We start from the raw sequence: 26,712 nt of genomic DNA, 5'->3' as shown, positions 1-26,712 counted from the left end.
GCTTTTTCTTTAGGGACTTTGATCCCCCCCAACCCCCCCCCACGTCTTTTTTTTTTTTTTTTTTTTTTTAATTTGTCCTTTTTAATACAATACTATACTTGTCACACACTCTCTATAGAATTACTCGTTTCCTTTTTTAGTGGATACTAGTGTGTTACCGGTGCAAATAACACGGATAAATATATGTTATAAATATATATATATATATATATATATACATACAGTACATGATAAAAAGTTCAGCTTGTAAAATTTTAAAATAATCCTTGTAAAAAAAAAAGAAATAAATTATAGAACAAAATTTTAAATAAGATGAACATTAAAGTAGATGAATTCCAGAAGACACTGGAAGAAGAAAAAAAGAGAAAAAAAAAAAACCAAAAACTTTGAACATTATATGTCACGCCCCCCAAATGGGGTGGGTGACGTGGAGCTCGATTAGGGATTAATAAAGCAGATTCTCAGACGAGCCCCACTCGACTGAATTAAAATATAAATACATTACTACAGAATCCCGAGCCTCTGACAACACACATGGCTCCACCCCATAGGACATACAGTATCATACATACATAAACATGTAAATAATCATTACAACAGATATCAACCACAGTCTAGTTAATCCAAATATTTCAAGAGTTTACAGAATTCTCAATTCCTTACATTTTTATTCTAGAGGATGACCACAATCCTCACTTGATTCCAACAGCAGCACAACTCAGCTGCTCCGTAGCAAATATCCAGCTACTGTGCACCGCTCCTAGAGTCTCCTGAGAGGGATTTAATACATTTGAAACATAAAACGTGAGCGAAAGACCCAGTAGGATATAATTTGAAATGACTGTATAATTAAATGAATAATTAAATGAACAACGAATGATAAGTGAATAAGTAGATAAAATAAATAGACATTCAGTTCCAACAGACAGCCGGAACCTCACATCCTTTTTCTCAAAGGAAATATAACTAAAAATAACCGTATTACAAGCTTCAGCAAGTAATTAGTACAAATTACTTACCTAACCAAGTGTCTCGCCTACCCGGACTGAGTTTCGGGTTCTGCCCCCGAGGATGCACTATCCACATCCTATCTAGGCTTACAGCAATAGACTCTCTTACCAGTTCACAAGATATCTTTGCTTAAGAAATCATTCATTAACTTTCTGAAATCATTATTATGACCCCACGAACTACTCAAGCCGCAGGCCCCATGACTGGGCAAGCCATAGGGTTCCATGACTGGACAAGCTATGGATTCCATGGACAGGACAAGCCATGGATTCCATAAACTCCACAAGCCATGGTTTTCAAAGAGTTTTTCTTTCGCAAACCAACCCCTTTCTTTTAAAACATTTCCAATGCCAAAATCCTTTTTGAAAACAGGCTCACAAGGAAAAGGGATAGAAATCCTACCTCGCACTATCAAACCTGGGACTAGCGTTGCCTTTTTTTGGCTTCCGTTTCCTCAAGCCCCTTGAGTCTAAATCCTCAGCGATCACTGATACAAGACAACACTTTAGGATTAATTCTCATTCCTAAAGTAATCCAAATCTCAATTTCCAACCAATATTTCCTATTAGTGTGCCCTAATCCATTTTTATGTTTCAAAATATCATTCCAAGGGTTTTCAATCTCAAAACAAGGAGTAAAGATGCTAATCCATTCATCTCAAGTCCCCAAATGAAGCTAATTTGGGTTCTCCTTGAAAACAGGGGTCAAAACAGCAATTTCAGGCCAAATAGGGTCAAACCCCATGTCAACCGGTGATAGAACAGTGCATTACCACCGGTCGACCGGTGGTGTGCACTCCGATCGACTGGACAGGTTGACCCGCCAGGCCAATGCAATCCGGTCGATCGCACAGGTCGACCGGTTACCATGTGATCCGGTCGACCGCACAGGTCGACCGGTGGAATCAGCTGCGCGAGAGAAGCTCACAGAAACCAGTCTAAAACCTGCAAATCTCAGTCCCAAATCGAGATATTTCAAAGGAAAACCACTAGATCTGTGTTTTAGGTCCTAAAACAAGTCCAAAGAACCCAAGATCTCAAATTTCTACCCTAGTTTTACTCAAAAACCATCAACATCCGGTTTGAACCAAAATAAGTTTTAAAATTTAAAAATTTGAGATTCAAGAGAGGTTCTTTTAGTAATCTTACCTCGAATCATTCTCTTGACGTTGAAAACTTCTTTAAATCTTTCCTTGGTTCAAGATCCGTTTGATTTGGGACACAATTTGGGAGAGAGAGAGTGAGAGTGAGAGAGTGAGAGAGAGTGCACGGGAAGGAAGAGGAAAGAAAGAAAAGAAAAGGAAAAAGAAAAGAAAAGGAAAAGGAAAAGAAAAGGACATGTGTACAATATTTTAAAACAACAGTTTAAAAATGCGCCCATACACACTTCTGGATTAAAATAAATTACTAAGAATAATTAAATACCCTGGAATTATTTAAACTCACATGTGTCAGAAACATTTATTAATTACTACTCAATTAATAAATCCAGATTAGGCACACTAATAATCTCAATTACCTTAATTAATCTCAATTAATTCTTCAGGGTGTTACATTATAACAGATGAATTCCAAAACACAATGGAAGAAGAGAAAATAGGGAAAACAAATTTAAACAAACACAGAAAAAAAAAACGGACAAAACAACCATAAAACCCAAAGAAAAAAATATTTTAGAAAAAAGATAAACATGAAAAAAAATCCTAAGAGCCAAACGAACATCCGCAGCGGAGAGAAAAAAATTAACTAGGGGAAGAGAAAAGAAACCAGAAGACCAAAAAACATAAGATGAAAGAAGAGAGAAATAAAAGAAATGTAGCCAGCTAGAAGGAACATCAAACAGTGAAAAAACCAAAAACTTCGAACATTAAAGCAGATGAACTCCACAACACACTGGAAGAAGAGAAAAAAAGAAAAAAAACCAAAAAAAAGCATATGAACTCTAGAACACAGTAGAAGAAGAGAAAAAAATAAAAAATTTTAAGCAAACTGAGAAAAAAAAAAAACCAACAACATAACCATGAAACCCAAAGAAAAAAACAACATGTAAAAAAAACCCAGGAGCCAAACGGACTTCTGCAGCGGAGAGAAAAAAACTAAGAGAGAAATGAAAGAGTTGTATACAACTAGAAGCAACATGAGAGGAAGAAAAGAAAAACGAAAAAAGAGAGGCATGTGTAAAAAATAAGAGAGAAATGAAAGAATTGTATACAGTTGGAAGCAACATCAGAGGAAAAGAAGAAAAACCAAAAAAGAGAGGCACGTGTCTCACAGAAAATAAGGGAGGCGACAGCACAGGAAAAACAAAGAAGTCAAAGCAACAGCACAGAGAAAAAGGAAAAAAAATAGACAACCACGTGTCTAAGAGAGGAGAAGAAGAGAAAAATTGAAGGGCAAATAAGGAAAAATAATGTTCTTTAAACAGTAAAACTCGACCTCCTATAGTAGTGTTGTAGAATTCTTAGCGCCTTTTCTTAACTAATATTTTTTACTAGTTAAATTGTTCATTTATTGCTTATCTTAAAGTTTTAAAATTAACTAGTCTGTTGATAAAAAGATACTCCAATTAAATATTTTTTTCCTTTGTTGTTGAATAAAATGCAATCAGATATTGGAACCTAAAAAAAGATCTCAAATACATGTTCCTAAAAAACATTAAAATATTTATTAAGAAAAAAATATTTTTTGACGAAGTTATAACAAATTTTGTACAAATATACTACATATGCAAAAAGAACATACCTCTTTTACGCACACTCCCTCATTCTCCATCTATTGGCTTCAAGGAAAGAAATTGAAATTCCTTATAAGTACATATATATTCCTTTCACAATCTACAGTTGAATATCTATGCACTATTTAAGTATTGTTCTTCAATAGATATTATTCAGCCTCATTCATTTCGCCGATTCGAGTTTTATTACAGTAAAAAGTTATTAAAAACAGTCACATTTAATTTTTTTACTACAGTAAAAAGTTCACACATAAAATCACATCTCAACTCGAATTAAAAACTAAAATTAACGAACTAAACGAACTCATATCACATTATAAGAGAATAGCAAGTTGTAAGATATTTTTACTATTACTGTTTGGAATACTTATGCCGAACCATGACTTTTAGTTGAAATGGCTTAAATCAAATTGCGGGTTTGGAAGCTAATGAAATGGAAAAAGTACTAAAAAGGAAAGAAAGAAAATAAAAAAGTGTGCAACCCTGAACTTCTAATTAACAAATTACGACACATAAATAATTCGAACAAGCATAAGTTTTGCATTTACAAGTACTGTCATATGATAACATTTCATTAATGAATGCTCATATTTTCTATGTAGATAGAAAAAAAATGCAAAAAGTAAATGGTAACGTGCAAGTACAATTTATTATGTTAAAGGGAAGATTTACAGTGTTTGGTAGGAGCATAAGTCAAGGTAAAAAGTAAATAAATAAAAATAAAAACATTCTTCGATGCGCCAATATACCAGTAGGTTAAGTTTTCTATTAGACGGTCATAAAAATTAAAAATTACGCAGATTTAACTATTAAAAAAATTAAACGTACTAGTGAATCTCTCATAAAAATAATAGTAAAAGAATAAAACCTTCCTTCAAAGGTTTAGGTGAAAGCTCACGTAATTTCTTGCTTAAAGCTGAACTTGAAATGAGAAGCAGAATAACTTTTGGGAAGAAAAGAAAACGAAAGGTTCTCAGGAGTATTGGGTTCTCTTGCATTTGTCTATTATGCTAGCGTGAATTGTACTTCCGAATATGATCTGCATAGCTTAACTTTAGCAACTATAGAAGAATGATGAGAGCTGACTGTTATTATTTTATTTTTTTATTAAGACTTAAGTAATGAATTTTTGAAAAAAATACACTTCATTGTTATTTTATTCCTGCATGCTTTTCTTTTTTCCCTTGTTTATCTCCCTAACTTTTTATATGTCTCACGTTATCCTCCACGAATCAAGTACTATGATTCTTAGAAATAAATGTTTGTCTTCTTCTTTTTCTCTATGCTTTTAGGTGTCCCACAAAAAAAAAAAAAAAAAAAAAAAAATCAACCATAGAAACCTTGCTTGCATTTATTAAAAATGTTACATTCTGTATTATATTTCTAAAAATACCATGTTTATTAGCGATACAACAATACCCATAAGCGGATCTTGCGTCAGCCAACTTTTTCCTGGTGAAATCTTTTCTGAAAAATTAACTAATGTTAGCAATAAATGATACCTAAAGATTTTTTTTTTTTTAGATTTGAGTGGAAAACTTGAATCAAAATTCAAATTTTTATGTGAGAAAACACTATAGTAAACATATTAATTATGATTTGGTGAAAAAAAATTTTCTATTTGAGAAAATTACAAATTTTACCTATTTAAGTACTTGACTTATTAAAAGTACATTTTTAAAAAACTTTAACCTTAACTAGTTCCAATCTAAAAGGTTAAAATATATATGCTAATATTAAAGGTAGAAATAATAAGGGGCTCCGTTTTAAGAGTATTTTTAAAAATTTCCCTTTCAAATATGAGATTGTAGATAGGGGTGGCAATTCGTGTTGGCGGGTCGTGTTCGTGCTGTGTTGACCTCCTCAGTTGGCACGAATAGGTCTGATACGAACACGACCCGTTTATTAATTGTGTCGAAATACAAAACCCAAACACGACCTGTATATTGGCGGGTTGACACGACACGACACGAATAACCCGTTTATTAAATAGGTCATAAACGTGTCGTGTCAACCCGTTGATTACCTGTCAACTCGTTTATAAAATGGGTGATAAATGAGTCGTGTTAACCTATTTCTGAACCTGTTTATAGAATAGGTGATAAATGGGTCGTGTTAACCTATTTATAAAATGGGTAATAAACGGATTGTGTATTCATATTACCTAAATATGAAACGTTTAATAAGTGGGTTATGGCGGGTTAATTACGGGTTGGCGGGTCAACCTGAAAATGACACGTTATTTAATCGTGTTTCACGGGTTCGACCTGATTTTGACCCGTACCTATTTATGATAAACCTAAACCCGCTAATATCGTGCGGGTTTCGAGTCGTGTCGTCGTGTCGCTACCCGGATTGCCAGCCCTAATTGTAAAGGTACTTGGGCTTTGGCCATTTATAACCATTTCCAACGCTTTTGAGTAAATATATTTACACCCATTAAATTCATTCATGCCACAACCAATTCATAATTACTATTTATTACAATTTACTTTACATTAAAATTCATTAACATACCCCTAAATTAATTATAAATAGAAATAATATTCTTTCAAAGAAATAAAAGAGTAACTATAATTAGAAAGTATTTTTCAAGAGAATAAAAAACCCCATCTTTTGTTTTTACATTAAACCAAAATCAATCTGAAAACAAGAAACGAAGAACAAGTTTTTATTAGTTTTGCCTATTAACAATATAATTAGCCAAAACAATCAAATGAGAAGTTTGTGAATTGTGAGGATCAAACCCGGAGAGTTGTTTTAAAAAAAAAACCCAATTGAAAAAAATAAATAAAAAAAGCGTAGCCCACATTTTAGGTTAAACCTAATTTCATCTTCATAAATCCTATACTTTTGTCCATCAAATTCTTTGAAAATTTCAAAGAAGGTCCCAATTGAGTCTTTATATGCATCAACATCATTGTGTATATGGTTTTTTTTTTTTTTTTTTTTAAATCGCATCTAGTTGTTTTTGTATTATGGAGGCTTTGTTCTTATTTAATGGACATCATCAAAAAAAAAAAAAAAAGGAGGAGGAGGATGAGGTAAGAAGAAGACAATAGATAAATAAAGGTAAAGAGACTTGCATAAATTTTAAATAAAAAATATAACATTAATAGTTGAAAGTAATTATATTATTTTAGAAATTAAATCAATATTTAAATTTGGCGGGAGTATGAAAGGGTTAAATTAGGTATTATGAAAATTATGAGGATATATTTTTTTATCTTTATTAGATGAGTATTAATTAGTGGGGACATCTATAAATTTTTGAGATGCAAATATAACTACAGGTAATCTTGATAAATATCCATTGAAAGTGCATGTGTCAGGATTTTTACCATTTACTCTTGATTCACAACCTTTTTAGTCAAATAATTACACTAATAAAATGGTTTATCAAGAGTAAGGGTAAAAGTGCATACTCATGCACTCTCAAGGATAATTTATCCATTTTTTCTATAACGGCACTCAACACTTTTAGAGGAAATTGTAAAAACTAACCCTTAAACAATTCAAAAGTTCTACCCTTTTGTTGTGATAGGTTACCCTTTTAATAATAATCTGTCAAATTATAGATAATAATTTGTCAAATTTTAGGCAATAATCTGTTAAATTACGCCCACCACCAGCGATCAGAGACCTACTATCGGTGACATCTGTCAAATTATCGATAATAATCTGTCAAATTATTTACTCTAAAAATGTCAAATTCAATAGACTAATATTGATATCCAAAAATTCTAATGATACCATTTTCATTTTTAGAGAGTTTGTCAAAATTCCTCGCACTGTTGTAGGCTCAGTAGGCCCTTATTGTGTCGTTTACCGTCAGAATAGCCCAATTCAAGGCCCAAATTATTTTGGAGGCGGCGACTTATTATAGACTAGTTGAAAAGGTTGGACTTCGGAGATGCGAAATCTTGTTGTGCAAAGTGGAAATGGGGATCCTAAGGAAAGAGAAGAAAAGCGCAGCCTCTTCTTCCTCAACTTCTCCTTGTGCCAATCTCAGAGCTGCTTATCACAACTGCTTCAACAGGTCATCCTCACTTCTTTTCTTCTGGATTTTCTTTTTTGGTCCAAATTCAAATTCTTTTTTTTTTAATTACTCCCTTAAACCTCTCATAAACCCTGGTCTCTCTCTCTCTCTCTGTGTCAAATGGGCAATGATAATAATATGCACAGCACAGGTGGTATTCGGAGAAGTTTGTAAAGGGCCAATGGGACAAAGAGGAGTGTGTTTCCGAGTGGCAGAAATACAAAGCTTGCCTTGTGGTACGTTTCTTGTTTTCTTTTCCTTCTATTTAGTACTTCTCTTTCACTCTCTTTAAAATGGTTATGTTTAGTAAAAAAGCGTTGACATTTTTTTTTTTTATTCTTTTGGAAGGAACATTTGGAGGATAAACATCTGAGTCGCTTCTTGGAAGCTGAAGGATCTGCGGATTCTGCCACTCAAGCTGATCAGACTGATCCAAAGGACCGTGATTCTAGTGGTGTGTCTCAATAGTTTTTATTTTTTATTATTTTTTTTCAACGAGATAACAATAGAATAAATTATTTACTGATAGGTTTATCTATTTTTGTTCGTTGAAATAGTACAGAAAGTTACAAAATCAGAACTTTTCTAACAACATCGGTTTACCCGCAAACTTTCCTTGAAATTCATGTCCTGGTTGTAAGCTTATTTTATTCTAATACCTTGAGAGTTCAATAAAAAGGGAGAATGTTGGCCTTCCAAATTGCAAAGTAATCGAGAATATCGAGATTAATTGTTTTTTGCCAGACAAAAGGGGACACACAATGACAGCTTCTCATATTACAATCAATGTGGAACATACGTTTTTATTTCCCAGCACACAATTATTACAAATACGGCTAACAGTTCAAGTCACTGAACTCTTATGAACATCAGAAAAATGCAGTAATTGGCACGAAATCGACATAATTTCTCTCGGCATGAAAACAAAGGACGTGGTACTGAAATGGATCTTTGGTTACTTCATTTCTTTTTGAAAAGAAAAAGGGCAACCATCCACTCTTCTCCGTTGTTGTATCCGAATAGTTCAGCAACTGCAATAAAGAATGTCCTCCAGTAAACAGTCCACTTCACAGCCGATTCCTTGCCATAAGTTGACTCCATAATTGGTTTTATTAAAGCCTTGTTCTTATCCATTCTTTTAAGCCACTCTTCACTGCAACACAATCGTTTCCAGATTTGTTTTAGAAACACAAGGCAGTTAGTTTTTGAATTACCTTAAAATGGCTAGGCAATAAGATTTAAGTAGTTTTTATGTGTACCTTGTCTGTGCATAGTGATTCCCACTCACAAGCCAGTGATTAACAATGGAAACATCGTCCTGTAAGAAAGTTAAAGAGTGGGTCAAACTCAGCCAAAGATGCAGAAAAGAAAATAAAACCCCAGTTTGACATAAGTAGAGTTCTGTATTGCTTGGTTCTCATATAATTTTAGCTCAAATTTGTCAAGGTAACGATGCAATAATAAAAACAGAAAAGAAAAGTTTGGGTGCAGAAAGTAGAGACATAACCTGGAAATACAGTAGTAGATTTGCCGAAGGCATTGTACCTCCCGTGAAGAAGTACCTGGTAATCCAGTCGTCTTCGTTCACATCCTACATTAAAGATAAAGCCAGAAAGTACCATTTTGACGTCAAGGGAAGACCTTTCCTTTAGTGTAATCATGTGAATGAAGCAACCTCATCAACTAAACAGGGAAAGAAAAAGTATACCTCGAAATGGTAAGCAAATGCTTTGTGGCAGAAATAATGAACAAACAGAAGGCCATCCTCTTCCATCCAGCCTGATATCTTCTTCAGAAGATCCCTATAGTTCTTCATATGCTGTGTAATCATACAAAACCCAATTCGTCAATTTCAATAACCAACATTCGTTCCATATCTACTACCGCATAGCATAGAACAACTTTACCTCAAACATTTCGATGGAAAATATTCGATCATAGGATCCCTCCATTTCAAATGTGCTAATATCCGCTACAATGATCTTCACATTTTGCAGCTGCAGCTCCCTACAAAAATGTCAAAATGTTATGCTTTTTCAGTCACTCTGACAGAAACCAATTATCATTGAATAAAGAAAGAAAAACACTAAACTGCATTACCGGCATCGCTCCTCAATATGCGCTTTCTGTGTTTTCGAATTGCAAATCCCAGTGACCTTGCAGTTTCTGTACTTTTTTGCAACATACAAAGAGAGTGATCCCCAGCCACACCCAACATCCAGAACAGTGTGACCATCTCTAAGCCCTGACCTCTCACAATACAGCTCCAACATTGCCTTCTCAGCATCCTCCAAGGATCTCGACTTATTCTCGAAGTAACAGCAACTGCAGTAGCTCCTCATAACTATTAAATATTGTGACAAAACGTAATATATGTACATAAAATCAACCTTTTATTTACATAAAAACAAATCAAAGTACCTATACTTGAGATTCTCTCCGAGAACCAGCTTGAAGAAAGACGTCGGTAGTTCATAATGTTGCACTTTTGGCTGATCAGTCTGTATCGCTATAGGCATCTCCCTCAGCGCTGCGTACCAAAGATTGAAAATTAAAAAAAAAAAAAAAAAAAAAAAAAAAATCCTCCAATTGCAATACTATTTGCCTAAAATATGCAGTTGATTGATTTTTAGTTTGATTTCTCGAATTTCAAATCTCAAATTCCAATAAAACAAAATTATTCCTTCTTTCACGATTTTTAAAGTACAGCATTATTGAATTGGTCCATTGGAACGCAGAAATGAAAACGTTCTTGGTCAATTACAGTATTAAGTTAACAATGTGTTTGGAGATGTCCTAATTTTTGATTGATTATTACGCATAACAGCGTAATTAGAGAGAAATTAGGAAGAGATAATCATACAAAGCGCGAAGCGAAGAAGGTCGGCGAGTTGGAGTTCGGAGGAAGGCTTGTAGCCGGAGCGAAGACGACTAGCCAAGAGCAGCCGCGTCAGCCTCCTCATCACGGCGTCCGGCAGAAGATTCCGCTCAAGAGAAGTCAACGCCACCCTCACCGTCGCGTCGTACGGAACTTTCAGAATCCCCTCCATTGTCGTTTATGTCTCTCTTCTTCTTCTTCTTCTTCTTCTTCCTCTATGCGCGCCTTTTGTTTTATCTGTTATCTGTTGTGTTGATTGGAGTATTTATATGGTGAGAGACTGACGAGAGGAGAAGTGACTTTGGGCTTGGGCAGCTGGGCTTGGGCTTAGGCTTAGGTTTAGAATTGGGCAAGAACTACTTTCCGGTTGCAAGGTCATTCTGCGAGGAGTCGGTTGCAGGATATAATAACCCATTAAAGCAGCGAAATTATTCTACAAGTCTGACTCTGACCGAATTACCTACTCCACTTTTCCAATATAACAGACAAAAACATTTCAGTGGATTTCACATTTGTCTCGTGAAGATTTTCCGGGAAAATTAAAGTTTCCGCGATTCATGACCAAACACCCGCTGAAATCCAAAGCTGTAGTTTCTCTCGGAAATAATTTGTTGTTTTTTGGCTCTTGAATCACATGGATTTTGACAGGTTGAAGAGATTGAGATTCTTTTGTCCAGGTTAGCTTGCGTTCAAAGATTCAGATTTTTATTTTTTTTTTCATTTTTGGGTTTTGATTATTTTGTTTTTTTGCATACGTAGTTTGATAGTCAATCTTGTTCTTAAGTTGGAGTATTGATATTCTCTTTATTTTCTTTGTTGTAAATTTTAGTTTTGTGATCCAAACGAGACTTTGAAGTACTTGGAAATCTGCAAAAGTGTAGAGACGGGAAATTTTGTTTATTATGCGAGATTTTACTTGAATCAAAGATAATGTTGAGAAAGCTGGAGTCTAGAAATAGTAATAGGACTATTGGGGATTCGAATAATGGCCAGTTGTTACGAGACATTGAGGAAATAAGCAAAGCACTTTACTTGAACAAAACCTCTTCTTCAAATGATGTTCGATCCAAATCCGTTGGAAGAGTCCGTTTATCAGAATCCAAATCAAGTTTAAACCCTGGATTACTTAGGGAAGACTCGTTGTACAAGGATAAGAAAACGTCGTCGATATGGAATTGGAAGAAGCCTTTAAAAGCTCTCACGCATATTGGGAACAAGAAATTCCATTGCTGTTTTTACCTTCATGTCCATTCAATCGAAGGGTTGCCACCGAATTTTGAGAACCTTAGTCTTCGTGTGCATTGGAAGAGGAAGAATGAGGTGGTCCAGACTTCCTTGTCAAGAGTTTCTCAGGGCGCGGCTGAATTTGACGAAACTTTAATGCACCAGTGTTCTGTTTATGGTAGTTGTGGAGGGGGCAATCATCCAGTGAAGTATGAATCGAAGCTTTTCCTCCTCTATGCCTCTCTGATGGAGGCTCCTGGACTGGATATTGGGAAGCAATGGGTTGATCTCACGAGCTTCTTACCGCGTACTTTGGAGGATTTAGAAGGCGAGAAGAGCCGTGGTAAATGGACAACCAGCTTTAACCTCTCGGGGAAAGCTAAAGGAGCTAATCTAAATGTCAGTTTTGGCTTCTGGGTAATGCGAGATAAATTAGATAACTTGAGTGGTAATTCGAATTTTCCTAAACTTTTAAATACAGTGCATACTAGGCCTACCATGGACAATAGTGCTAGTTCGAGTCCTAGTGATTATAGCAGGATGCTTCGGCGAGTTGGCACCATTCAAGGTACTGTAAATTATGGGTCTGAGTTCTTATGTGAGTATTTTGATGTTGATGTCTGTCGTGAAGTGTTGCTGAGAACAGGGTTGGAGCTCTCCAAGTCAATAGATTGTCTTTATCAGAAACTTGATGAGGGGAGTTTGTGCATTTCAGCAGAGGCTGATTATCAACAGTTGGAGCAAGACAAACCCAAACTCGACCTTGACTTTGTGCCTGCTGAAGAAATGGAAGGGTATGACTGGGACATTACTGAGTTTAGCGTTACTGAAGTGGGGACTGAAATAGCTGAACATGAGAATTTGGAGGCGAACCAAATTGCTGGTCATACCTTCGATGGACCTGCAATTGAGACAATCAATGTGGATGAGATCCTTAATGATTGTGATTTAAATTTCGACAAGGAGACAATATCTATTTCCAAGGATGACAATTATACAAATTGCCGGGATGAGGCGGTGGTGGATGACAGGAAGGATGAAAGAAATAGCAACTATACCAGAGAATTGAGCACAAAAGAACTGAAATCAGCTGGCAACAGTCGGTTGATTTCAGAAGCAGCAGATTTGGACCGTCCAATAGATTCAAGAGAGTTCATTGAGCAACAAAATCACACGGAAGTTAGAGCGAACTACAAAGCCAATAGATCTTTTAAAAAATCACTTAGCTTGGATGATGTTGCTGAATCTGTGGCAAGTGATTTCTTGAATACGTTAGAAGTGGATCATGGATCATTTGTCACAAGTTCTGATGGTGATCCAGAGTCTCCTCGAGAGCTTCTTTTGAGGCAGTTTGAAGAGGAGGCTTTAGCTTCAGGAAGCTTCATTTTTGATTTTGATGCAAAGCATGAGGAGTTGGAATTTGGCTACAAAACTGTAACTGGGTTCAAATGTCGGGATCACTCTGGGGATTCTGAGTTGTCTTTGATTGTTGAGGATGATGAAGAGGAGAATAAAAGGGTCAGTGAGTTATTAAAGAGAAGGAAGGCCAAACTTCTAGAAGGCTTGGAAACTGAAGCTTTGATGCGAGAATGGGGCCTAAATGAGAAGGACTTTCAAAATTCTCCTCGTACTTATTCTGGTGGATTTGGTAGTCCAATTGAGCTTCCCCCTCAAGAGCGATACCAATTACCTCCACTTGAAGAAGGCTTTGGTCCTTGTGTTCAGCTGAATAATGGAGGCTTTCTGTGGTCCATGAGTCCTTCACTTTCCAGGAATGCAAAAAATGAGGGGAGCTTAATCATTCAAGTCTCTAATCCTGCTGTTCTACCTGCAAAAATGGGTTATGATGTTATGGAGATCCTGCAAAATTTGGCACTGGTTAGAGCTGAAAAGCTGTATTTGCAGCTCAATGAATTAATTCCTTTAGAGGATATTACTGGGAAGACAATAAAGCAGGTAGCATGTGGTGCAGCTTCAAGTTCGACGAAACCTCAGAGGTTTGTAAGCACATTGATTAACATTTGCCTTTCAAAATAATCCGACTTTGCCCTTTTCTTTTCTCTATTCATGCATTATAAATTAACTTATTTCCAATTTCTCACAGGAAAGTTCTGCTGCAGCATGATTCAAATGGTGAAAGGAAGGAAGTTCATGGATTTCAACCTGGTTGGGATTATAAGGATTATAGAACAGGTTTTATCAGTGATGAGATACCCTTGGAGTTCGCATCTCTTGAAGATCTTACTCCTTTGGTTGTGAATAAGATTGAAGCCTTCTTCCTAGAAGGCTTAAAGATACAGTCTCGAATGTCAAATGAGGAGCCACCTTCTTGCATATATTCCCAGTTCATTGAGAAGACGTCAGCCTCTGGGGATAAAAGTAACTTAATTGGCCTTTCTATAACATTAGATGATTGGTTGAGGCTAGATGCTGGAAACTTTGGTGATGAAGAACATAACATTGAGCATATTGAAAAGGTCCTCGATGCCCATCATGCCAAGTGCACGGATTTAGCCCGTGGAAAGTTGAAACAAGATGTCTGCTTTTGCGAAGCAGCTCGTAGAAAGTGTGGCTTGTTGGGAAACAACCTCACAATTGCTCATCTGGTGCAACTTAGAAATCCCCTTAGAAACCATGAGCCTGTGGGTGTTCCGATGCTTCTTCTGATTCAAGTGGAGCGGGTATTTGACCGTTTGATGCAAAAAGGGAATCATAGTGTGGTCTCGAAGTGTAGCGAGGATGAAGAAAAAGATCAGCCACCAGTAGAGGAGGTAAGCAGTGGGAAGAAAGAGGAGGCAGTCAAACAAGATGAAGAGAGTCCCCAATTCCAAATCATTGGGGTCCACCTTTCTGGTGTCAATACAGTTCCCCCCAACAAGCTGGTCTGGGGGACAACAACACAGCAGCAATCCGGATCCCGTTGGCTGCTTTCTAGTGGCCTGGGTAGATATATTGGATACACATCAAAGTCAAAGGCAATTGTGAAATCATCCCCTCTGGGGATACTGAAGGTACAGCCTGGGGATATCTTATGGAGCATCTCATCAAATGTTCATGAATTGGGATCTAATTGGACGGATTTGGTAGCTCCACACACCCGAAATCCAGATGTTATAGTTCGAAGTGAAGATATTAGGCGCATATAACACGCAATTTTAGTTCCTTTGAATGGAGCTCTCCTCTTGTATACAGAAATTTGTTTATTGGAGTGAAACATAACAAAAAGCTTGTTATATTACCTTTCTCCATATGTTACACCCAAGTTTGATGTAAAGACCGTGCAGCGTTTTGTGGAAGAACTTTACTGTTCTCGTCGTTTATGTTCAAAATTTTTAATTGTTTGATGTTCATTTCTCTAATATAAGATGGCTGAATCTTCCTTCCTTATTGTATAGCATTTATTCTTTTAATCTTAGCCTTGTGGGTTGGTGGATAATTTTTTGACATGCTCTTGTCACTTTCATGTAATTTAGTTTCTCTGGGGAACAAGTTAACAAAAAGAAAAAAAAAAAAGGAAACATATTTTGAAATTTTTCCCTCCTTGGGAATTTCGGATTTATATGAATCTATCCAACAAAGACCTTTTATAATCTAACACGGATCTATCTGGTTTTATAAAGTGTGTAGTTGTTTAGTGATGCAATATAGCCCAGGTGGTTGGGTTGTCAATTTTTTGCCCCAAAGGCTGACCAACTAATCTCTTTTAAGATTAATGGTTATCTCCTGCCCAATTGTACAAGCTCATTCTCCTATATTAGCAAGCTTGTTATGTTTTGAGCCCAACACTATAAATAATGTCATGATACTGATAGTGGCACATACATACATGTCATAAAAATCTTCCAATAAAAAACAAAAAAGTTTTACCCCATGGTTTTGATCTAGTCCCTTATGACTCATTTGGAATGTATATTCAAATCATGATTCTTGATTCTGACGTTTGAAATTCAAATCTTTTATGAGAGGAAAACACTGTAACAGAATTAATGGGTGCGTTTGGAACTCGTTCGAAAATGATTTTATTTTTTATATGAAAATGGAAATGAAAATGTTTTCAATCTCAGGCATAAATTATTTTTAAAAATGCATTTAGTAGTTTTATCCAGAGATTATTTTCAGTATAAAAAAATCAATTAATGTCTCTCTCTCTCTCTCTGTGCCTGAGAGAGAAGAAAACGGAAACAAAAAATGAAAAACGACTAAAAGTCGTTTTTCATTTCTCTCTAATTTTACACTAAACAAAAATTTCCGTTTTTTGTCTTTAATTGTGTCAAACCTCGTTTCTCTCCCGTTTTTTATTTTTTCTTTATTAAAAAACATGAAAAATAAAAACAAAACTTACTTCAAACACGGCTAATAATTTGAATTTAAATATATGAAACAGCAGGCTTTCAGTGACTGATACGACGCTCCTCTAAGGGAAAAAGATCACAATGCCAAAATATGATTGGCAATTATTGTGAAAACTCTGAAGTCTGATCAGATTTCACAACTATTTAACAGGTAAAGAGATCTTCTGCAGCTTTGTACAAGATCAGCAAAAGAAAATACATGATGGTTAACGTCATGTATAAACCCCAACCTGTTGTCATCTATTACAACGTGTAAACAAGGGCAGTGATGGGAGCTTTACACCTCAAAGATAATTAAAACATCATGTTCCCAAGTTTGAGTTGTGAACCATGTAATCAGCACCTAAAAAATATAAAACTTCAAGAACTAGAAAGAGCTCTGGTGGTTGTGGACGCCCTCGTAGGTTGTAATCACATACCTCGGATCCTCTCTGTCTCTTTCAACTCTCTTCTTCACTGGGCAGCCTTCAACTGAACACCTGTAATAGTTCCTGCATTCACATAACACTTCAATATGGTCCAGATCACACACACACATATATACATACATATGACCATATGAAGAACTACTAGCTGTAAAATCCGATGTTATGTTTTTGGCATATGCAACATATATTGTTAGTTTATACTAACACACGAATATTGAATTATAAACCCGGAACAAATTAATGGCCGAGAAGTGATGATAATTTTTGAAAAGTGTAATTGCAGGAGTGTGTAATTTAATTTAGCGATTTGCTTAAGCCGTTAGAAGGTGGGACAACAATGTTTTCGTAATATATATAAGTATATGTTATATATATGTGTGTGTCCGTATTCTTTTGCAAAATATAATGTTGACCGACTTTGAACAATGTTAGGTTGACTACCTTGGATTTGGGCTGTTCTTGACCATCTTCTTGCCGTACTTCCTCCATTTGAAGCCGTCATCAAGTATTTCAGCCTCCGATTGTGTCTTGAACGCCACCCTTTCTTTAGTATCCCTCCTTTCCCGTCCACTTTCATTCTCTCCTCCTGATTGAATTATGACTCATATCACTCACAATATATATCACAACACAAGAAGTATATATATGCTTACAATCAAATATATATGCTTACTGCCAGCATGTCCTCCAAATTGGCTGCTATGCCCACCGGACTCATCATGAACTTCACTAGCATGATAAGTGGGGTGCGGCATAGAACCCGAATCATGCGGCATCAACACCGGATGTTCGCTATCTTCATCGAGCTGCCACTCATCGAACACGGACAGATCAGGAAAGGGATCGAAGCTGGATTGGGTGTCGGCGAAGTCATTCTCAGGAGACTGATACATTGGTACGAGATTGTTGTTGTTGCTAGTACCGCTTGACATGTTGATCAGGGAGGAGTACGGATAGCTGTAGTACTTACTATTGGTTATCATGTTGACGATTTGAGTGAAGTTTGGTGGTGTAGATATAAGTTGTTTGCGACCATGGCTGTTGGGGCGGCTTCAAGGTGAGCTTCCTACGTAAGAATAAGGAAACTTCAGAGGTGATGTTGAGTCGAGAAGTGCCGCATAGCCAAAAACGAATTGGCAGGAGAAAGAAAGGTGTGCTTAAAGAGAGGAACGATAAGGATGGTGGGGGCCACTAATTTCCAAGGATGACTTAAAAAATTTTTTTTTTTTTTTTTTTTTTTTTTTTTGTGTGACTTTTCTGTGAATGCCAGGGACCCGTCTCGTGCTTAGACCAACCCCTTCATGACGGACAAGAATACAAGTCAAAAGTGATGGTGATTTTTTGAGGGAGTTCCAATTTGTCTATTTCAATCTTTTTCTTTTTTCTTTTTTTCCTTTTTTAACCACTAGGATGGTCTAGCGGTGATGTATTAATTTTTTTTTTTTTGATACAATAGAAGATTGAATCAATATTCTTTCATACTCAAGTCTCATTTTAATAATCAGTGGTTCTCAATTCTAGCCACCAATTAGAATATTGTTACCTATAAAAAACAATCTAAAAAAAATATTATGAAGACTAAATTTGAATACCAAATAATGTGGATACTTAAATAGTTAGACAAAATAAGTACAACTATCTCCAATGTCATTTATCAATTACATTCTAACAAGTTATTTGCTGCATTACTTAGATAAATTAGTGACTGTAGAATTAAGCTAATGCAGTTGATCCCATATTGCCGGATCATGCCACTTGTTTTATATGATTTTATCAGTATCTATTAATTTAAGTCACACTTTAACATCCTTATGCTAAATATATAGAAGAATTTTTTCCCTCGTCAATCAATCTTCATGCAACCGAGCTCTACACACAATTTTTTTTTTTGTTACCCTAGTGAGAAGATGATTTGCAAATTTTTTCCTTTCTTTTTTCCTTTTTTTTTTTGGTTATTTTATGACCGTGTTTGGAATTGATCCCGTTTTTATTTTTTACATTTTTCGAGAAAAAAATAAAAACGTTTTCAAAACGGCGTTTGACACAATAAAGACAAAAAATAAAAATGAAAACGATTTTTTGGTTTAGTATAAAATGAGATAGAAATGAAAAATAACTTTTAGTCGTTTTTTATTTTTTATTTTCGTTTTCTCCTCTCTTGAGCAGAGAGGAAGAGAGACATTAATGCTGAAAATAATTTATTGATAAAACTACCAAACGCATTTTTAAAAATGATTTCTGTCTGACATTAAAAACGTTTTTATTGTCATTTTCATACAAAAAATAAAATCATTTTAGAACGAGTTCTAAACGCATTTTATAATTTTCATGTCTACATTAGCTTAAACGAACATATTAGTTTGCGCATCAACAAGGACGCAGACAACCTTGTGCAGAGAATTGTCGCTGCATGTGGTCGAATATTGTGACTGGTAAACAATAATGGTCAAGCTTTTCTTTGTTCACTCACTTGTTAATCGCTACCTACATTATCTTCTGCCGAAATCTACCTTAACCTTAACATATTGTGGCTCCCTTATTGCATATCATTTACATCAAAAATCGCCCCTGTTTTTTATATTCTTATGACTTTTAAAAGTAGAAATAGCCGCAGAATCCAGTTTTGGAAAATGAGAAAAAGTGGTGGCACGGAAGAGTCAAAATGATTGATCTTTTTTGCCACTCCTAATATGAATGAAACAATGATTGATGATATTTAAAAAAAAAAAAAAGAAAAAGCATTGATTGACGATCAGCAAAATCATGATAAAACTTGTAATATAAAATCTGAGAAATTAACACAGCTTTTAATAAAAGATTTGTTACGGTTTTTTCACGTCCAATTTCGGACCATTTGCCATTTTGCCCGAAATTGAAGGGATAATCAAAATGTGAACCAAAAAACTTTTGATTAAATCTTACGCACCTAAAAATCCATTTCCCAAATCACAGTCCATTTTCATAATTACACGACGAGACTAGTTAAGTCTATGTTTATAAAAAAAGAACTTTCAACTTTTCACACCTTAAAAAAAATTACACAAAGAGAATTGTACTAAAAAAAAGTCTTCTAGACAAATCTTTATTTGCAACATAAGTAAGAATTGTAAAAAAAAAAAAAAACAAAAACAAAAACAAAAAACCGTACAATCAGAACCCAAAACACGGGCTGTCTCGACTTATTAGAGTCCGAAGACTCAGCACTCAAAAGGAATGACTGGAAAGCCTTCTTTCTCGTGGATTCAATTCAATGGCGAAGTTTTTAGGGAACTTCCGTCGCCTTTGTTTTTGGGCCCACAAAGTGCAATTGCTTTGACGTTCAAGTTTACAGTGTGAATGATGATTGTCGGTCAATGAATGATATATGGGCTTATGTTTTCATTTGTCTGTCTAAGCTTTGTTCCAAGATCAATATCACTTGAGAATATGGGGAAATACGAGGATGTTTGGTTGAAAAATTTAAATTATATGATTTGAATCATTTTTAATTTATGTGTATTTTTTATGAGAGAAAATACTATAACAAATCACGAATCATGATTTAAATCAGGGAATGAATCCTTCTATTAAACGGCCTCTTAGTTCATAGATTAGAATCATAATATTAGAATTATTTTTAATTTATGTGTATTTTTTATGAGAGAAAATACTGTAACGAACTATGAATCATGATTCGAATCGTGGTACGAATCCCCAACCAAATAACCCCTCTATTATCTATATTTTAGTCTCGTTTACTTTATAGATTTGAATTTTTAATTTAAATTGAGATGTGATATTTTTTAAAAATTTTTTACTGTAACAAAAAAAATTAAATGTAATATTTTTAAATAATATTTTATTATAAAAATCTAAAATTAAAAGTTTAAATCGATAAAACAAACGAAACAAGACAAAAAGATGTCACAGCTTAACTTGGCAAATGGAGATGCTTCTAGTGCCGATTTTATTAGTTTCCCGGTAAGTAATCCCAAGTGCTTGCTGGGGCGTTTTAATTTGCCTTTATTAGGCATCTGTCACATCAATCTGTTGTTTCAAATCAGGCACCTGGAAATCTCCCAGAAAGCCGCTTTTGTTATGTGACATGATACTTATTACATAAGCCAGCTGTGCATTGATATTGTCGTTTAGTTCACAATTAAGAATTATAATTTTTAATTATTTTTAATTTATATATATATTTTTATAAAAAAATATTATAATAAATTATGAATTATGATTTAAATTATGTTACGAATCTTTATATTAAACACAAAAATATCAGATCAAATATTAAAAATTCATGTTTTTGAGGAATTTTTGTGGTGGGAATTGAAATATAAATTGCTGAAAAAGTTCATTTTTTAGTACATCTTAATATTAAAAATGACTTATTATGTATTTTTATTTAATTTAGTGTGATTTTAATGATATATAATAGTAAAAAACTAACCGTATATCAAGAGGATCCAACCAAAAAAATAGTTGTTTTTGGTATTGTTGTCCCACGATCTTCTCTTTCATTAGCATTGTATCTCTTGATAATAAAGAGAAAAAAAGGAAAAAAAAAAGACAATTAGCTTCTTAAATTAAAAGTGAAAGATACCCATTAAATGTCATTTTTATCTATTTAATTTCTCTTTTGACAAAAAATAAAAATAAAATTACGTATACAACCATTCCTTTTGCTATCTTTACATTTATGCCACTCAAAATATAAATTTATGCTAATTAAAATTAGATTAGCTCTTCAACTTCTAATCTTGGTAAATTGCCCCTAAAATTTTAAAATTCATTATAACATTTGGTAAAATTAAAAATAAATTAAAAATTTTAAACAATTTCTTTCACACGAACTTTTAATGAAATTAATTCTGATATTTTTACCTCAAATTGGCCCCACATACACATTACCGGTGAAAGTTTTTGTTAAAATAGGAGAACGCCTATTTTTTCCCCATTAACTAGTCAAAAATATAGCACCCGAATAATTTGAGTTAAAATAGATAAAAATAATGCATCAGCAAGTCATGTATTAATTTTGGTCAAAAGACTAATGTCATTGTCATTGAGGACTTTTGATTGATGGTATGTATAGACGATATATATCTTTAAACATCCCACCATATTAGATAAACAAAAATTTAAGTGCTGAAATCATTTGATTAGTAGGATTCTAGAAAGATTTTTGATATTTTTGTCCCTAAACAGTTGACATTCTAACTATTAATTTGTAAGCTTTATTTTTAGTGCAAATAGTTTCTGGAATTATTTTTTTATTTGTTAAAGTTTCGGTTCCTAAGTTCAGAAATTAATGAAAATAATCAAATGTTTATTATGATAACTTGAAATTTTGCTCTCACATACCATATTTGTAGGGAGTTTCTAATGGCAGTGAACAGAAATTGTCCTTATCATACGTTCGTTTTAAACAATTATAAATTATTGCGTGAAAATCATGTAATTAACTCCTTTAAACTTCAAATATATGTTCAAAAATCTGTCATTGAAAAAATGATTATTTTTAATAAATATTGGGAGAATTATGCTCAAAATGTTGTTTATAGACGGTGTCCGTACAGAGATGGAAAAAACTAATAAGAAATGCAAACATCAATTAATGGGCACTGTTTTGTACAGTATATTGAGTGTGTGATGGTGCTAATGAGAATTAGGTCTATTTTTTAAGTAGAATGGAGTAATGCCTTTTTTATTTTAGATTTTTTTGAATGACTAAAGTCCCATTTATTTCACCGATTCGAGTTTAGAATTTGAGTTTTGTTATAGTAAAAAACTCTCAGAAACAGTCATATCTGTTACTCCATGGTCGAGGGATCAATCATTCCTTTGAACGACAAGCGCCGAGGCCTCCCTATCGAGAATCGGTCGCTGGCGTCGAGGAAACCCTTTGGATGTCGGGAGTTCATGCAGGGTAACGGGCGTCGAGAACCCCGCTTGAGTTGTGGGGGTCACGACGTCGAGGTAGTAGCCAGTCCAATCTAAAGATAGTCCTGTCAACTCAAGGGAAGATGCACTGTACCAACTACTACTGTCGAAGTCAGGAAATCAGGTAGTCGGTAAAGGTGGTTAGCTTGATTGGGAAGCCGTAATCATGAAAATACAACTGCCAAATCCGGGATAGAAGATGATCTCCTTAAGAAATTTAGAGGAGGTCTCTCATGTGTACAAAGCCTATAAATAGAGCCATGGGAATTCATTAAGTTTTTTAGGCACTACTATACTATTCCAGAGAAATTATAATCAACAAAGTATTAGTGTATCCACAAGTGGACTAGGCCAAGAAATCTTGCCGAACCACTATAAATTCTTGTCTTCTCTATACTATTTTGCAACATTAATCCTTAATTAATCCGTGAGAGGTTGCTGTGCGTGTTCTCGGAGAGTTAATCTTTAGTTGACAAAAATCCACCGTCAACAATTGGCGGTAGAAGGAGGGCCCAAAACTCAGAAATCAATCCAGTAGTAAGCAGTGAATATGGCTTCTCCGAGAAAAACCCGCAGCATGACGGCAACTCAAAAAAGCCAGGAAGGCCAGAATCCTGTCGTCGGAGGAAGGAATCTAACGAATCCGCCCAACAGCGGTCAAGAACCAACGGGGGCACAGCCCAACCACAAGGCGCAACCACCGGCCGCTGAGAACCCTCCAGACCACCTTGACCAGCTCTAAAGGCAGGTCGAAACATTTGTTGTGGCTGTAGAAAGGATGGCCACAACCCTTGCCGGACGAGAGCAAAGGCCAGATTCGATGCCGCCGTTAGAGGATGCGCCGATGAACCCGGTGAACGCTGTCGTCAGGAACCAAGTAATTGGTGACTGACGTGGTGACGCCGAGGGAGTCAGTGACAGTGGGGCTAACAACCCCCGCCTAGCCAAGTCGAATAGATCTGTGGGGAACAGGCAACGAGCTGCTAGGAGGAGAGCCCAGAAGAGGGTTGTGGCCCAGCATCAAATGACCGAGAGGTACCTCCTCGACCGCAGGAGAATGTGAACCGGAGGAACGCGGTCCTGGTAGAATCTTCATCCGTACGCGAAGGAGACCTAAGGGAGTGGCTGAACGCTCGACGTGACCGAGACGTGCAGCGGACCAGGGAGGAAGAGCTCACGGTCGAGAATAAAGCCCTGGCCAAAAAGATGGCCAGGCTAGAAAAGCAAATAGGGAGTCGGCTAAACAACTTTGAGCAAGTTGTGGGAAAGGTGGCTGAGGCCATAAATGTCAACGCCAAGATTTATACATCTTACGACTACCCATTCACAGAGAACATCATCCAGGTGCCGTTGCCCGATAAGTGTAAGCCGCCACCTATCCCGCTATATGATGGAAGGAGTGATCCGGATGACCACTTGGAAGTCTACACAGGGCACATGGTCCTACACGGGTATCCCAAGGAGGTCATGTGACGGGCGTTCAGAAATCATCTTTCTGACTCTGCCAGGAGATGGTTTAGGTCCTTAAAATTAAACTCCATTACTAGCTGGGATGACTTGAAGAATGCCTTCCTGACTCAGTTCATATGTGTCAAAAAGTACATCCCACCAAAGCAAAATCTCTCAAGGGTGTATCAGGGACCAAACGAGTCCCTAAAAGATTGGATAACCTGGTTCGGAGAACAAGTGGCCGCCATCGAGGGGATCTCCGATGAGGTAGCTTTGATGGGGGCCATGTCGAGCATGAAGAAGGACATCCCGTACAACACAGACCTCGACCGTAGACCACCCCAGACCTGCCAAGAATTCCTGGCGAGGGCCCAGGGATTCATTAACGCATAGGAGGCCAAAAAGGCCTTAAAGAGCAAGGTGGTGGCCTCCACCAAAGAATAAGTGGGATAGTCGAGCCACCAAAATAACAGCAAGAAGCGCCGAGATAATCCTCAGGTACAAACAGAGCAAAGGTATAACTGTTGGGAATAGTGTCCTAGAAGCATGAGATGTAATAGACTATTTATTATTTAATTAATAAAAGAGTTTATTCATCATTTTATGTGCATATATTTATGAATATTTTATGAATATCAAAGGAAAATTCCGTGTTATTTATGTAACCTTAAACATAGTATATAAGTGTTATATAAGAGAGAATAGTGTTTAAGGATAATAATAAAAAACATTGTTCATGATGAATTTAATTAAAGTTCAGAATCTTTAATTAAAACATTATTAATGTTATCCGCACTGTTAATATGGCGAGATATTGAATGAGTGTATTTCACATAATAAGATTATGTGGAACAAGGACACATACACAATATGAATTTTTAATAATTTCCGTTAAACATAGAAATTCTAATTGAGTCTACCGATGGTCATATATAGGATGATCTTAATCATGAGTTCTTAATAAACTCCTATTTATTGATTTATGTCTTTTGATTTACTCGGTCCAGGGTGGATTTGGGGGAAAATTTAAAAATTTTTTTTTTTTTTTTTTTTTTTTTTTTTGTGTGACTTTTCTGTGAATGCCAGGGACCCGTCTCGTGCTTAGACCAACCCCTTCATGACGGACAAGAATACAAGTCAAAAGTGATGGTGATTTTTTGAGGGAGTTCCAATTTGTCTATTTCAATCTTTTTCTTTTTTCTTTTTTTCCTTTTTTAACCACTAGGATGGTCTAGCGGTGATGTATTAATTTTTTTTTTTTTGATACAATAGAAGATTGAATCAATATTCTTTCATACTCAAGTCTCATTTTAATAATCAGTGGTTCTCAATTCTAGCCACCAATTAGAATATTGTTACCTATAAAAAACAATCTAAAAAAAATATTATGAAGACTAAATTTGAATACCAAATAATGTGGATACTTAAATAGTTAGACAAAATAAGTACAACTATCTCCAATGTCATTTATCAATTACATTCTAACAAGTTATTTGCTGCATTACTTAGATAAATTAGTGACTGTAGAATTAAGCTAATGCAGTTGATCCCATATTGCCGGATCATGCCACTTGTTTTATATGATTTTATCAGTATCTATTAATTTAAGTCACACTTTAACATCCTTATGCTAAATATATAGAAGAATTTTTTCCCTCGTCAATCAATCTTCATGCAACCGAGCTCTACACACAATTTTTTTTTTTGTTACCCTAGTGAGAAGATGATTTGCAAATTTTTTCCTTTCTTTTTTCCTTTTTTTTTTTGGTTATTTTATGACCGTGTTTGGAATTGATCCCGTTTTTATTTTTTACATTTTTCGAGAAAAAAATAAAAACGTTTTCAAAACGGCGTTTGACACAATAAAGACAAAAAATAAAAATGAAAACGATTTTTTGGTTTAGTATAAAATGAGATAGAAATGAAAAATAACTTTTAGTCGTTTTTTATTTTTTATTTTCGTTTTCTCCTCTCTTGAGCAGAGAGGAAGAGAGACATTAATGCTGAAAATAATTTATTGATAAAACTACCAAACGCATTTTTAAAAATGATTTCTGTCTGACATTAAAAACGTTTTTATTGTCATTTTCATACAAAAAATAAAATCATTTTAGAACGAGTTCTAAACGCATTTTATAATTTTCATGTCTACATTAGCTTAAACGAACATATTAGTTTGCGCATCAACAAGGACGCAGACAACCTTGTGCAGAGAATTGTCGCTGCATGTGGTCGAATATTGTGACTGGTAAACAATAATGGTCAAGCTTTTCTTTGTTCACTCACTTGTTAATCGCTACCTACATTATCTTCTGCCGAAATCTACCTTAACCTTAACATATTGTGGCTCCCTTATTGCATATCATTTACATCAAAAATCGCCCCTGTTTTTTATATTCTTATGACTTTTAAAAGTAGAAATAGCCGCAGAATCCAGTTTTGGAAAATGAGAAAAAGTGGTGGCACGGAAGAGTCAAAATGATTGATCTTTTTTGCCACTCCTAATATGAATGAAACAATGATTGATGATATTTAAAAAAAAAAAAAAGAAAAAGCATTGATTGACGATCAGCAAAATCATGATAAAACTTGTAATATAAAATCTGAGAAATTAACACAGCTTTTAATAAAAGATTTGTTACGGTTTTTTCACGTCCAATTTCGGACCATTTG

At 35.2% G+C, this 26,712-nt stretch overlaps 4 protein-coding genes across 4 annotated transcripts; 2 read left to right on the top strand and 2 right to left on the bottom strand.

The window, feature by feature from the left end:
* Positions 1–7,672: 7,672 nt before the first annotated feature.
* On the top strand, positions 7,673–8,445 carry LOC21387309 (uncharacterized protein At4g33100). The gene is made up of 3 exons (XM_010093670.2): positions 7,673–7,783; positions 7,935–8,019; positions 8,132–8,445. The coding sequence occupies exons 1-3, from the start codon at positions 7,686–7,688 to the stop codon at positions 8,249–8,251; spliced, it is 303 nt and encodes a 100-aa protein (XP_010091972.1). The 5' UTR covers positions 7,673–7,685; the 3' UTR covers positions 8,252–8,445.
* An 82-nt stretch (positions 8,446–8,527) lies between these two features.
* On the bottom strand, positions 8,528–10,881 carry LOC21387308 ((S)-coclaurine N-methyltransferase). Its single transcript, XM_010093669.2, has 8 exons — positions 10,647–10,881; positions 10,205–10,313; positions 9,884–10,108; positions 9,691–9,790; positions 9,492–9,602; positions 9,291–9,374; positions 9,043–9,101; positions 8,528–8,936 (listed from the first exon to the last, which is right to left on the bottom strand). Exons 1-8 carry the CDS (start codon positions 10,831–10,833, stop codon positions 8,744–8,746), a joined length of 1,068 nt encoding a protein of 355 aa, XP_010091971.1. The 5' UTR covers positions 10,834–10,881; the 3' UTR covers positions 8,528–8,743.
* A 236-nt stretch (positions 10,882–11,117) lies between these two features.
* Positions 11,118–15,128, top strand: LOC21387307 (protein PLASTID MOVEMENT IMPAIRED 1-RELATED 1). The gene is made up of 3 exons (XM_010093668.2): positions 11,118–11,338; positions 11,491–13,882; positions 13,990–15,128. Exons 2-3 carry the CDS (start codon positions 11,592–11,594, stop codon positions 15,029–15,031), a joined length of 3,333 nt encoding a protein of 1,110 aa, XP_010091970.1. The 5' UTR covers positions 11,118–11,338; positions 11,491–11,591; the 3' UTR covers positions 15,032–15,128.
* Positions 15,129–16,240: 1,112 nt separating this feature from the next.
* On the bottom strand, positions 16,241–17,776 carry LOC21387306 (probable WRKY transcription factor 50). Its single transcript, XM_010093667.2, has 3 exons — positions 17,339–17,776; positions 17,107–17,251; positions 16,241–16,728 (listed from the first exon to the last, which is right to left on the bottom strand). The coding sequence occupies exons 1-3, from the start codon at positions 17,646–17,648 to the stop codon at positions 16,605–16,607; spliced, it is 579 nt and encodes a 192-aa protein (XP_010091969.1). The 5' UTR covers positions 17,649–17,776; the 3' UTR covers positions 16,241–16,604.
* Between the last annotated feature and the right edge of the window lie 8,936 nt (positions 17,777–26,712).

The sequence above is a fragment of the Morus notabilis genome, unplaced genomic scaffold (genome assembly GCF_000414095.1).
Source record: "Morus notabilis unplaced genomic scaffold, ASM41409v2 Scaffold1850, whole genome shotgun sequence".
NCBI classification, from domain to species: domain Eukaryota; kingdom Viridiplantae; phylum Streptophyta; class Magnoliopsida; order Rosales; family Moraceae; genus Morus; species Morus notabilis.
Note: the sequence above shows the minus strand (reverse complement) of the source record. Positions and strands in the feature narration are given on the sequence as shown.

Coding starts and splice junctions, on each gene's coding strand:
- LOC21387309 (XM_010093670.2), top strand. CDS start 7,686: ATGGGGATCCTAAGGAAAGAGAAGAAAAGCGCAGCCTCTTCTTCCTCA. Junction 7,784..7,934: donor TATCACAACTGCTTCAACAG/GTCATCCTCACT, acceptor TGCACAGCACAG/GTGGTATTCGGAGAAGTTTG. Junction 8,020..8,131: donor AATACAAAGCTTGCCTTGTG/GTACGTTTCTTG, acceptor TTCTTTTGGAAG/GAACATTTGGAGGATAAACA.
- LOC21387308 (XM_010093669.2), bottom strand. CDS start 10,833: ATGGAGGGGATTCTGAAAGTTCCGTACGACGCGACGGTGAGGGTGGCG. Junction 10,314..10,646: donor CCTTCTTCGCTTCGCGCTTT/GTATGATTATCT, acceptor TTTGGTACGCAG/CGCTGAGGGAGATGCCTATA. Junction 8,937..9,042: donor AATCACTATGCACAGACAAG/GTACACATAAAA, acceptor ATTGTGTTGCAG/TGAAGAGTGGCTTAAAAGAA.
- LOC21387307 (XM_010093668.2), top strand. CDS start 11,592: ATGTTGAGAAAGCTGGAGTCTAGAAATAGTAATAGGACTATTGGGGAT. Junction 13,883..13,989: donor AGTTCGACGAAACCTCAGAG/GTTTGTAAGCAC, acceptor AATTTCTCACAG/GAAAGTTCTGCTGCAGCATG.
- LOC21387306 (XM_010093667.2), bottom strand. CDS start 17,648: ATGATAACCAATAGTAAGTACTACAGCTATCCGTACTCCTCCCTGATC. Junction 17,252..17,338: donor ATTTGGAGGACATGCTGGCA/GTAAGCATATAT, acceptor TAATTCAATCAG/GAGGAGAGAATGAAAGTGGA. Junction 16,729..17,106: donor AAGAACAGCCCAAATCCAAG/GTAGTCAACCTA, acceptor ATGTGAATGCAG/GAACTATTACAGGTGTTCAG.